General features: G+C 34.4%; 1 protein-coding gene across 6 annotated transcripts in view; it reads right to left on the bottom strand.

Annotated features, from left to right (window-relative positions):
- VPS13A (vacuolar protein sorting 13 homolog A) overlaps positions 1-13,761 on the bottom strand; it is a 238,492-nt gene that overhangs the window by 43,439 nt on the left and 181,292 nt on the right. For all 6 annotated transcript variants that reach the window (XM_019033908.4, XM_055351759.2, XM_019033909.4 and 3 more), the window contains exons 58-67: positions 13,163-13,232; positions 11,925-12,030; positions 6,982-7,095; positions 5,686-5,828; positions 4,421-4,502; positions 3,140-3,253; positions 2,217-2,292; positions 1,971-2,134; positions 1,613-1,658; positions 1,399-1,522 (exon numbers count right to left, since the gene is read on the bottom strand). In XM_019033908.4, coding sequence (XP_018889453.4) covers positions 1,399-1,522; positions 1,613-1,658; positions 1,971-2,134; positions 2,217-2,292; positions 3,140-3,253; positions 4,421-4,502; positions 5,686-5,828; positions 6,982-7,095; positions 11,925-12,030; positions 13,163-13,232 — 1,039 coding nt within the window. The remainder of the gene's footprint in view (positions 1-1,398; positions 1,523-1,612; positions 1,659-1,970; positions 2,135-2,216; positions 2,293-3,139; positions 3,254-4,420; positions 4,503-5,685; positions 5,829-6,981; positions 7,096-11,924; positions 12,031-13,162; positions 13,233-13,761) is intronic.

Here is a 13,761-nt window from a genome sequence, read left to right as displayed (position 1 = left end):
TTTCTAGGACAGAGGTAACAATAAACTACTAAATTTCACCCTTACACTAAATTTAATTTGGAGTAAAAAAGAATGTGTATTAAAATTACCTGCATAAAGGAAGAGAAAGGGAATGCATATACACTAGTACCCACTTATCCACAGTTCTGCTTTCTGTAGTGTCAGTTATCCACGGTCAACTGTGGTCCGAAAATATTAAATGGAAAATTCCAGAAATAAACAATCCCTACATTTTAAATTGCATGCCATTCTGAGTAGTATGATAAAATTTCTTGCCACCCTGCTTTGTCCTTCCTGGGATATGAATCATCCCTCTGTCCAGCATATCCATGCTTTATACATCACCAGTCCATTAGTGACATAGTAGCTGTCTCAGTTATCATCCTGACTATTGCAGTATTACAGTGCTTGTGTTCAAGTAACGTTTATTTTACTTTCATTACAGTATATTGTTATAATTGTCTTATTATTGTTAATCTCTTACTGAGCCTAATTTAAAATTAAACTTCATCACGGATATGTATGCATAGGAGAAAACACAGTATATATAGGGCTCAGTACTGTCCAAGGTTTCAGGCATCCACTGCAGATTCCTGCAGATCAAGAGGGACTACTATAACAACTTATAACAAAATAAGATAATAAAGGAAGGGTGAAGACAAACTGAGTTTGAACCAAGAAATACAAAATGCCATTCTTCATTTCATAAAAAGGATACAGATTATATTTGCTAATTTTATAATTGATAAATAGCATTAATGTATTTAAACTAAGATAACTGAAAAGCTTGCTTAACTTGCCAAACTGCTCCTGCAAGCCTGCTAGGAATGAATGAAAAATAAAGGGGAACTTCATAAAGTTGAAACAATGCAATGGCAGCAACTTAAAAAATATCAAAATGAATTAGGAAGACCATATGCAACCTGCCATATTGTAGTGCTGGTAACTGCTATGGTTTGACTGTGTCCCTCCAAGAGCATGTGTTGGAAACTTTATCCCCAGCCAGGAGGTGGGGCCTAATTAGAGGTAATTAGGCCATGAGGATCTGCCCCCATGAATGCATTAATACTGTTGCTGTGGGAGTGGGTTTCTTATAAAAGGGTGACTTTGGTTCCCTTTTTTCTTCTCTTGCCCTCTTTTTGTCCTTCTGCCATGGGATGACACCGCAAAAAGGCCCTAGCCAGATGTTGCCTCTCAATCTTGGACTTCTTAACTTTCAGAACCGTGAGCCAATAAATTTCTGTTCATTATAAATTACCCAGTCTGTGGTATTATGTGGTATGTTATAGCAGCACAAAACAAAGACAATAACTAAATGCCTGAAGCCAAAGAGCAGATAAATTCCATTTCTCATGGCTTAAGCATTTTAACTCATATCTTACACCAAAGAGGATTTACCTTTTTATTCCCTGAAATGTACTGCTAGCCATGTCTATGATGCCTCCAGTTGGCCTTGCTACCGCTCCTACTAAACCTTTCCCAACACCTTTAAAGAAACCAGCTGCTCCTCCTTTTTGAGCTCCTGGAAAGAAAAAAGAGTTTTTGACAATTGCATCCAAGAATGAAAACAGAATCAACTTAGAAAGACTTGCAAAGGAACTACTATACTTGCCTTTGATTGGTTTTGTAACAATTCCTGTTATGCCACTAACAAATCCCTAGAAGGAAAACACAACTGAAAATTTACAATACTTTTTTATGATGCCTAGAAGAACCAAGTTTGGATTACGCAAAAAATACAGAGTTCTGCTTTTTATATAGCATAAGAATTAACAGATCTCCTAAGTATTTTATTTAAACAGAATGTTTTTAGAGGCTACTGACATGTTTTATATGCTACCACCCACTGCTCTTAAAATATCCAAATAATAATTTAAGGAGTGAGAATCATGTCTATTTCCTTATTCGCAAATGTAGGTTTGTTTAAAAGATATTTCCCAAAATCTTCACAACCCTGTGAAATTTCTTACAGAAACTAAGCCTTTTCCTCCACGAGTGATGCCTTCTCTAAAACCAGCTGGTTGCTTATTCATGGCTTCTCTTCTCTTCTGTTGGTAGTCTTCATCCATGGTCATAGCTGCTACCCCTTTAGCCATAGCACCGGTGATTTTGGAGGCAGCACCAGCCAATCCACCTGACAGAAATTATCTTTAGTAAAAGTAATGATGCCATTACTTTCTAGCACAAAAATATTTGGTAGATATTCTGTTTCTTACCAACAGCTCCACCAACTAGTGCCTTAAGTCCTAGTGCCATTCCTTCCACAAACTCTTCAGGACCCTGGATGGCTCCCTAAAGGGCCAAATAGTAAATAAATGAGTGAGTGAGTTATATTCACTTTTAAAGATGAGCTTACGGATATATACGACGAAAGAGGTAGTAAAAAAAATGGATAATGTTGTCCCAGAGGAAGTAATATCAGCAAAAAGTTTCACATTAAAAGAATTCCTAGGGATATTTCTGGACGCTGAAAGTGTGAAGGATATAATGTTAGACGCTGACCCTTAGAAAGGAGTACGACAACTCACCAAAGTACAGAAAGGTACATATTGTAAGTTTATGAGGAAAATGCAAGCACAGTTCAAACTACTCTTGATAAGTCTTTAATAAAAATTTCAAATAAATAAAACACTTTAAAATTCTTAATGCTTTTCATGTTTTTAATTACAATGTGCAAAATTAATATTAACTTTACTTTATTTTTTATTTCCCTATACATTTATAAGTGGAAGTAGGAGTCTTTTTGGGAAAAAAGTTTTAAAGGACATAGAACAATCATAATTTTTCCCATTGATTTTTAAGATTGCTTGGCCAGGTGTCAGTTTGCATGATTATTTTTATAGTTCCACACTACTGTGCAAAGCAAGATGTGGTGATCTTCTTTCTACTTTATCCACCTTTTATATTCCAAGAGAACACTTACAATTCAGCGTAGCTTAACAAAATCTTAAGTTTAAATTTTGAGGAAAAAGGTAAAAATGTCCCCCAAAACCTCTTACCATTGTTTGCTGCAAAATGATGTCCTTTTGCGTGTGTTCCAAAATGTTTGCACTTATTAACTCAACTTAACAATAGAAAAGTATTATCTATTCAAAAGTATTAGTGACATATTGCACAACCACAAAAATAACTATTTTACCTGGTAAGGTTCATAAAAAAATGCTTCTACACCTTCAGAAAATTCTCTAATTAAGCCAAATGGATTTCCCAAAACATCAAGTCCAAGAATGAGTACATACATCTGCTTAATGGCCTAAAAATAAAATATGAACATTAATCAATTCAGATAATTAGATCTATTTTTTTCTTATACATTATTTAAAACACACAGCCAGTTTTCTCAGGCCAACACCTTTAATGCCAATTTCAACTCCTAAACCATCTCATTTTATTAATCACTACTCTTTTTTTTCTTTTTCTTTTTGAGACAGTCCTGCTCTGTTGCCCAGGCTGGAATGCAGTGGTGCCATCTCGGCTCACTGCAACCTCTGCCTCACGGGTTCAAGCAATTATTGTGCCTCCTCCTCCCAAGCTGGGACTACAGGCGTGCACCACCATGCCTGGCTAAGTTTTGTGATTTTAGTAGAGATGGGGTTTCGCCATGTTGGCCAGGGTGGTCTCGAACTCCTGGCCTCAAGTGATCCACCAGCCTCAGCCTCCCAAAGTGTTGGGATTACAGGCGTGAGCCACCATGCCAGGCCTATTGATCGCTATTCTTAGCTTTTAAAAAGTAATTTTGTATTATAGTATTAAAAATAATATGACATTATACTCATGTAAAGCTCTAGAATATTTAAAATACTTTCACTTTTACAATTATCTGTGAACATTGTTATTACCACCACCATTTTATAGATTGGAGAAACATATAAGTCAGATGATACTCAGGGTCACATAGTGGGTATATGGCAAAAGTGGGAGAAATCCAAATATCCTGAGTCATGCTCAGTGATCTGTCATACCACAGCTATATCAGATACTCTGTAAGTTATATCCTAAAACCCAGGAGTCTCTCTAGAAGTGGAAAAACATCTGTTAAAAAAAATACATCTGACTGACTTAACAACTAGTTACACTAAAAATATCCCATGTTCATCAGTTAGTTACTAATAGTTTCCTTGAACCCATTTTTTAATTAAGTGTGATAAATTAGTTAATATTTTATTTAAAGATTTATTTATTTCCAGTCCCTGCTGATCCACAAAAAATTTCTCTCAGTGGCTAAAAAATATAAGGACAAAAAATTCAAATAGTGATTGAGCTTAATTTCTTTTTATAATTCTAAGGAAAATACCCATGCTTTAATAATTTGAAAATGGCTATTTAGTTCCTCAATAATTCCACATTATGTATGTATAGACACAAAAGGTTTTACTAGTCTGTATCACTCTGTCCCTCTGTAATATAATCTTAGACAAACCTGTTTTGAATAGTGTCTTATGACTTCAGACTGTAGGTCGGATGTTGTATGGAACTGATAGTTGAGTTCAAAAAATGCAAGCCTGAAAAAAGCGTAAAAATATATTGTCTGTACATGTGTATGAAGAAAGTATTTTTAATATTAATGAGTGACTTTATTTTCTTTAGAATCTTTTCTCCAAACCTTTCCTTCTAGTACATTTTCCCATGCCAATCAGGAAATTTACTTTTTACATACATCTCTGCATATTCTAATCAAAGAACCTTCTAAGAATCTGGTAAAAGACATGGATCTTATCTTCAGACAAGTCACCAGTACACATAAATTTTCATGTAAATTCGAGAATTCTGAGATCCTGTGAATCCCATTCATGTACCACCAGAACTTTATATCCCAATTCTGTCCTATCATGGCCCACAAAGAAAATGTCTGACACACTGATAAAGAGGTTGCTCACGAATGGCCAGGTTCAGCTGCAGCAGGTTTTGCCTGCTTACTTATAACCCCATTCACGGAATATATATTAAGATTAGCTTACTTATAACCCATCCATAGCATATACCTGATACAGTAACTGAAAAGCTCTATGCTTCTTGTTGCTAAGTAGAATACTATTTCTGCTAACATCATACCTGTGTACTTTTATTTGACACTTACCTAACTTCAGGTTCAGTGTTACCTCGTGTTGGACTTATTAATTCTTACGACTGTTCTTAATAATCAATTCTAGATGCTACTTGAAAGGGTTATTCTCTTCTAAAGTCTCAACTCAGACATTCTGAATCTCTTTGGTCAGATACTCTATGAGCTTCATTATGACTCATATTAAAATATAAATTCCTGATTACAACACTTAAAGTTGATCCTTTCATTTCCCCTATTATCGCATTCATTCTGTTCTAGTTGCATATGCTTTGAAGAGTCTTATTCCTATTAGCTTCAAAGCCATACATTTCAGGCATCATATCTTCGGGCATACACATCCTATCCTTCCCTAAGCCAGAAAGATCTTTTAAAATGTAAAACTTGCATGGCCTATGACTCTTTTTCTTAAGGAAATTGTTTAATAATTCTGTAATTTAGCAATTAGGGGTTAGCAAATCATACGTTTGGTGTTATTCAGATTGCACTTCACTTGAATACAAAAACCTCATTTTGCCTATGATCTGCAACGTACTTCACACACTTTTTCATTTACGAAATTTTTAGGGACATATAAAATAGAAATATTTTCATCAATTTACAGATTTGAATACTAAACATACTTAAAAACTACATCTTGTACATCTGTCAGTGTGGCACCAATACTCTTCAGCAAAAGATTTAAAGAATGAACTGGAATCAGTCCTCCATTTTGTTTTGAATTAGCTTCTTCTCTGCCGGAACTCAGTGAAACACTTAAATGTAACTAAAAAGATAAAGAGATAAATATTTAAAAGTAGTTTCTTCATATTGACAATTTTAACTCTTAAAAAATCAGTTTAATTTTAAATTCACTACACCATAAATAAGATTTCAAAGTTATCTGGATTATGTTAAAATCACTAAGTAGAAATATGAAGAAATTTAAAATCTAACATAGCTCTATTTAAATCTTCAATTCAACAATTTAAGATAGCATGATATTTAATCCTATCCCATTCTTTTGGCAAACCTAAGAAAATATTAATTTTTATATATTTGTTAATAACATTAAAAATCTAAAAGTTGAAGCTGTTGAAAATGACTCAAATACATATGGTCCCCAACTTATATGACTTATGTTTCACTTATGATTTTTCAACTTTACAATGCTGCAAAAGCAATACACCTTCAGTGGAAACTGTACTTTGAATTTTGATTCAAAATTCTTTATAATAACTTTATTAGAAAATAGGCATTGTGTTAGATGATTTTGCCCAGTTGTTTTGAGCATGTTTAAGACAGGCTAGGCTAAGCTGTAATGTTCAGTAGGTTAGGTGTATTAAATGCATTTCTGACTTACAAGGTTTTCAATTCATGATGGCTTTACTGAGATGTAACTCTGTCATAAGCTGAAAGGTATTTGTATCTCCAAAAGTATATGTTTCAATTATTTCAGAAGTTAATAGCCAGTTAAAAAACACTTTTGTATTGTATTGCATATATACTCTACATATATGGTTGTTTAATAATTTTCTTCAATTATTGTATAATTAGCTTATAGGAATTTTGCACTAAAAACTAACTTAGATTTGATACCATTCAGTCTTCAGTTCTTAAGGCTACTTTATAAATTACTTTAAAACTAATACACAAATCATCATATGCAAAATTTTGAAAATTGTCACCTAACAGCTTAACAGAAAATCAAGGTAAAATAATGTTAGGTCAAATTATAAACATAAATACATGCTATAGGTGGCTCCACATGATAAAAAGTTATTTAAAAATAAATAAAAATGTAAAAGGGTAATTCCTTTGTTACTTAGTTTAATTGTATATTTACAGATTTTATATATTACTGAAGAACACAATATAAATGCTACATCAATTTGCTATTACCTAGATTATCAAGGACAATAAAAATGACTTTCTCCTACCTTGATAGGAGATATATGAAAATATTCATAGAGGCTGACTTGTGATTGATCTACTAATGACGCTGTTTTATATTCTTCTTTGAAAGCTTCTATATCTTTATGAAAAAGCTCAACCTATAAAAGGAACACAAAATATTAAAACTAAAGGGACCTACCTGCATGAGATATTTAAGCAAATAGAAGACACACTGCCAAAACTCTTCTATAAGATCCAGACTCAACATTGCTTATGATTGCCTCAGAAGGGAAAGTAACATCTCTATCTATAGGACAGTTCTGTCTGCCACTGACAAACCAACAAGCATTATCTTCTATATTTCTATCCAAACTATTAAAAGACATTAAGCTTTTCTCCATGTGACTATAAATCTTATCCCAAAATGACATTAATCCATACCATCAACACTCTCTTGGGTATATTTGTTTCTTTAAACATAATCATACAGTCAACTTGTATTTTGTAGTCTACTTGTAATTGCTTTAATGCAACCTACACAGATCAGTAATATAATAAAATAAAGAAGGTGTTGAAAACAATTTTGTATTAATTGATTGGTGCTTTCATTCTTGATATTCATCAATACTTCTACTTTAAATGCTCAGACGGAAGTAACTTCTATGTGTTGAAAAATGAGCCCCAAGATTCACATTTTAACATATTCATAAAAACATAAGAAATGATAGCCTTATAAAAAGTATATTTAGAAAGCAATTTCTGAGATGACAGTGGGAAGCTCTTCAAACCAGCACCCCAGCTAAACTGATAAAATTTAAACAACAACAACAACAACAAATTTAAGGCCTCTAGGAATGGTTTTAAGGTCATAAGCAAATGAAGAAACATCTATTTAAGAAAACCTAAAGAATTTGGTAAGAAAAGTGAATCCGTGGTGTTTTAACAAAGGCCATTCCCTCTGTCCCCTCTCCCAGACTAATGAGCCAGAATTCCACTCTAGACTAGTATACCCAAGAACACAGAGCTCCTTCTTGGCCCAGTCCTCAATTGGAGGACTTCCTTCCTGGGAAGAACAGGACGTCGGCATTTCTCATCCTGTTCCCAGCTACCTGCTGCTGAGGTTAAGTTATGGTTGAGGGCAACTGTGAGGCGGGGGCTTCCTTTATGGGTTTTTTTTGTTTGTTTTTTTTTTTTCGAGACGGAGTCTTGCTCTGGTCACCCAGGCTGGAGTGCAGTGGCGCGATCTCGGCTCACTGCAACTTGTGCCTCCTGGGTTCAAGCGATTCTCCTGCCTCAGCCTCCTGAGTAGCTGGGATTACAGGCACCTGCCAACACGCCTGGCTAATTTTTGTATTTTTAGTAGAGATGGGGTTTCACTATGTTGCCAGGGTGGTCTCGAACTCCTGACCTCAAGTGATCTACCCGCCTTGGCCTCCCAAAGTGCTGGGATTACAGGCGTGAGCCACCGTACTTGGCAGGGCTTCCTTTCTCTGTCCAGCCTCTGTGCGGGGTAAAAAAGCTCTGCCTTGGGTACAGTACCACTGAGAATACTAGAGTTCTGATCACTCTTGCCCAGGCCTGTAATGTGGTGGTTCCATGCCAGCAAAGGCAAGCTGAGATCATCTCAGGCCACTGCTCCTCTTACCCCACCACACATAGTGCTCAGCTCCTAAACTGGGGTGTTACTCAAATAGAAGGGTGTCACAACTGTTCCCACCACCAGCTTCAGAGGCCTGGTTTAGGGATTTTTGCTGATGGGGGAAGTAGGTTTTAAAACAGGTAACTATTAATCTCTTCCCAAAGGAACTAATTTCACTTATAACACATAGTGCAGTTCGAGCCTAAGGGCTCTCAGAAACAGCAGATGTGGTGAAAGACAACTAAAAGGAAAGTCATTGATTTACAGAAGATACTGGCTAACCTGTAGACCTAATAGTTTGCAGGAGAAAATCAGAGAAAGTGACAAATAGGAGTTTTCCTGGGGTCAGAACAAAAAACACAGAAACATGGTGAAACCCTGCCTCTAATAAAATTACAAAAATTAGCTGGGCATTTTGGCACACGCCTATAATCCCAGCTACTCGGGAGGGAGGCTGAAAAATGAGAATTGCACAAACCCACGAGGCGGAGGTTGTAGTGAGCTGAGATTGCCTTTGCAGCATTGCACTCCAGCCTGGGAGACAGAGCGAGCCCAGGTCTCAAAAAAAAAAAAAAAAAAAAAAAAAAAATTAATGTAATAAAACATATCAATAGAACAAAACCCAAAAAGTGTACAATCATTTCCATAGATGCAGAAAAAGAACGACAAAATATATAATCATGATTAAAAACACTCAACCAACTAAGAAAAGAACTTCCTCAACCTGAAAAAGGATGTCTAGGAAAAACCCAGGGTCAATATCATACTCAAAGACTGAAAATTTACCCTCTAAGATCAGAGGCAAAAGAAGAATGTCTGCTCTGGGCACTTCTGTTTAATGTGTCACCAATTTCTAGACACAACAACTAGGGAAGAAGAAGAAACAAAGGCATTCAGACCAGAAAGAGTGAAGTAAAACTACCTCTCCTCTCAGATGACATGATATTATGTATAGAAATCCCGAAAGAATATACGGAACAACAATTAGAGCTAACAATTCAGTAGGGGTGCAAAATACAAGATCAGTATAAAAAAATCAACTGCATTTTTATACAGTAGCAATGAACAATCCAAAAATGGAATTAAAAAATCAATTTTATTCATAATACTATAAGAAGAATATAATACATAGGAATAAATTTAACGAAAAATGTGTAAAACTTATACTCTGAAAAACAACAAAACATTGTTAAAAAAATTAAAAATCTACATAAATGGATAAACATGTCATGTGCAAGGACTGAAAGACCTAATACTGTTAGGATGGCAATACTTCCCAAATTGATTTACAGATTCAATGCAGTCTCTATCAGATGTCCAGCTGACTTCTTTGAAGAACCTGACAAGTTGATTCGAAAATTCATATGAAATTTCAAAGGACTCAGAACAGCCACACCCATCTTGAAAAAGAAGGACAAAGTAGGAAGATTCATACATCCCAATTTCAAAACTTAATACAAAACAATAACTAAGACAGTGTGCAATGCACAAGGGCAGATGCACAGATCGACGGAATAAAATCACATGTGTGTTGTTAACTGATTTTCAACTAGGGTGTCAAGACCATTCAAAGAACAAATAGTCTTTTAAAGAAATGGTAATAGGACAACTGGATAGCAACATGCCAAAGAATAATTTGGATCCTTATACATCATATACAAAAATGAACTAAAAATTGATTAAAGACCTAATCATAAGAGCGATCGATCTTTAAAACTCTTAAAACGTAAGATATTCATGACCTTGGATTTGGCTAAGGATTCTTAGAAATGACACCAAAAGCATGAGAAACAAAAGAAAAAATAATTTGAACTTCATTAACTTTAACTTTTGATTTTCAATAGACAACATCAAGAAAGTGAAAAAGCAACACACAGAATGAGAGAAAATATTTGAAAATTATGTATCTGATAAGAGACCTGTATCGAGAATATGCAGATAACTTTTATAAGAAAAAAGACAAATAACTCATTAAATAATAAGCAAAGGATCTGAATGGACATTTCTTCACAGAAGATATGCAAATTAACTACTTAACATATTAAAGGATAATCAACATATCAAAGATGCTCAACATCATTAGTCATCAGGTAATTACATGTCAAAACCACAATGACAAACTATTTCACATTCACCCATTATGATTGCTAGAATCAAAGACAGATAGTAACAAGTGTTGGGGATAATATGGAAAAATCAGAGCCCTCATATGCTCTGGTAAAAATGTAAAATGGTGGAGGCACTTTACACAACTGCCTAACAGTCCCAAATGATTAAATATAAGGTTACTATGTGATTGAGCAATTCCACTCCTAATAAATTTTATTTCTTTTGGCTATATACCTAGGATTGGAATTGCTTAATCACATGGTGATTAAGTTTAAATAGTTTCATTTAAGACTTTTAATAAAGTTTTTGTCCAATAAAAACTTGTACACAAGTATTCATTACATTATCCATAAGAGCCAAAATGTGTAAACAAACAACCCAAACGTCCATTAACAGATATATGGATAAACAAAATGTGGCCCATCCATATAATGGAATATCACTTAACCATAAAAAGGAATGAAGTACTGATACATGTTACAAGATAGATGCACCTTGAAAGTATTATGCTAAGTCAAAGAAGCCCTTCACAAAAGACTACATAGTGTATGATTCCATTTGTATGAAATATTCAGAATAGGCAAACCTAAAGACACAAAGTGTATCAGTGGCTGCACAGGCAATTCCTTTTGGGGATGATGAAAATGTTGCGGAATTAAGAGAGTGATGATGATTGTACAACTTCGTGAATACATTAAAAGTCATTGAACCCTATCTTTTAAATGGGTGAAATGTATGGTATGTGATCTATACCTCAACAGACTGTTACTAATTTGCTCTTTCTCCATCCATGAATCTATGAGGGCAAGTAAAAAACAGACTATATCTGACCCACTTTATAACTATGATTTTATGGTCTTCCAGTCACCCAGATGATACCACCTTTTAATTTTCCTATCCTTTCTCCCATTAAATATCCTGGACATACCCTAAATTTCTAAATTATTAAAGTGAAAGCAAAGCCAAAGTAATCCAGGAAAATAAAAGAGGAAAAAAGCGATGTGAACATGACAAATTATCCTTTTCTCCCTGCTATTCACCCCAAGCCTTTCCTCCTGTTTGCTAATTTTCTATCATCAGAAAATAAGATTTCTAAAAACGTATGTACCACAAGAGAGTAATAAAATTTATTTAATTGCATTTTTAAAATGCAACAAAGTCATTTTAATACCTTTAAAAATTTATAATAATATCTTTTCCCTAATCCTTTCCATCAAATGTTATTATTTTAAGTCTTACCTCTGTATTTTCAGTCACCTCAGCTTCTGTCATAAGGTCTGTTAAAGCATAGATAAACCCAAGATCTAACCTGAGATCCATTTCTTGAATCAATACTTTGAAATACCTATATTACAAAGTAGAAAACATTTTTTAAAAATCATCAATTAACAACTGTATTACAAAATTAGATGAGAAAAAAGCATGAGGTCAATATTAGAACTTTGAAACTTAGGACTATTTAGTTGACTAAATTTTAAAAAATCATGGAACATTGTTAATAACAGCAACAAAGTCAAAATATCAAAATGGCCATAAAGAGGAACCAGATAAGTAAACTGTCATACAGAGTCATAAAACAGAATATTATATATTAGTGATAATGAATAAACTATGGCTACATACAACAAAATGAGTAAATTTTAATAAAAATGTTGAATGAACAAAAGCAAGTCCCAACATCTATTTCCGGCCTGAAACAATTTTCTAAAAATTAGAAAAAAATTAAAACTAAAAGGCATAATGTTTAGGTACACATGCACAATAAAACTATATTTTAAACAGCAAGGAAATAAAGATAGGTTATCTTGGTGACAAGGTAAGGGAAATTAGACAGGAGATTATTACATAGATGTTTCAGTCCATCTTCTGTTTCTTGGAATGGGTAGTGAGTGAAGACGAAAATATTATTGTTTTCCTTTTTCAAAACAATATATGATTATAGACAACCCCAAACAAAAAACAAATACAAATACAAGAGAATAATAAAATATCCAAAATCCAGAAACAATGATTATAAATACCTAGATGTATTTCATCCAGAGCCTTCTTCTTTTTTTTTTTTTTTTCTGAGACAGTCTTGCTCTGTCACCCAGGCTGGAGTGCAGCGGTGCGATCTCAGCTAACTGCAAGCTCTGCCTCCTGGGTTCAAGCGATTCTCGTGCCTCAGCCTCCTGAGTAGCTGGGACTCTGGGCACGTGCCACCACACCTGGCTAATTTTTGTATTTTTAGTAGAGTTGGGGTTTCACCGTGTTGGCCAGGCTGGTCTCGAACTCCCGACCTCAAGTGATCAGCCTGTCTAGGTCTCCCAAAGTGCTGGCATTACAGGCGTGAGCCACAACATTATATTTTTTTATTTGATGTTTATAATTAACATTTTATGCTTAAATCTTTGACTTGTCTAACAAAGAGTACAAACAATTCATATATTTAAATCAAACATTAAATAAATATATAAGAAATGTATTAAGACACTTACTTAATACGTGATATCTGGGAATGTCCTGCAGATCTCATGACAATACTGACATCTGTAAAGGGCTTTGGTGCTGTAAAGGTTATAAATATAATTATTCCCATGATGCTTTAAGCAAAAGCTAGGCATTTTCTTCCAATATACACCACAATGGAAAATTAAATCATTTACTAAATAATAAATATCAGTTAAAATTACTGATATTGGCAAAATCTACTACAATCTTAATTTAAGACTCTAGCATTGTTTTTAAAACTATCTATAGTCACTCTGAAGATAACTAATTTTACAATTAGCGGTTTAGAAGTATGCATTAGAATCATCAGGGAAACTTTGTGAAAACAGATTCTGGGGACTTGCTCCAGACCTCTAGGTGGAAGGGCTTATGCATTATACTGGCCAAAAAGCTTCTGAGCGAGTTATAAAGAGTACTCCCCCCAGGATAGTTTAGAGGAAGTGGTGTGGAGTGGAGGTGGGAAAGCAAGGGGAGAAGAAAGTTAAGTAGGGTAGTGAGGAGGGAAGAGAAAATAGGGGGAAGAGGGATATGTAGGAAACAAGAAAGGCAAAGGGAAAGAAAAGGGTAGAAAGGACTTGTCAGTTAT

This window comes from Gorilla gorilla, chromosome 13 (assembly GCF_029281585.2).
Source record: "Gorilla gorilla gorilla isolate KB3781 chromosome 13, NHGRI_mGorGor1-v2.1_pri, whole genome shotgun sequence".
Classification (NCBI taxonomy): domain Eukaryota; kingdom Metazoa; phylum Chordata; class Mammalia; order Primates; family Hominidae; genus Gorilla; species Gorilla gorilla.
The sequence above is the reverse complement of the archived record's forward strand: the minus strand, read 5'-3'. Positions and strand labels throughout refer to the sequence as shown.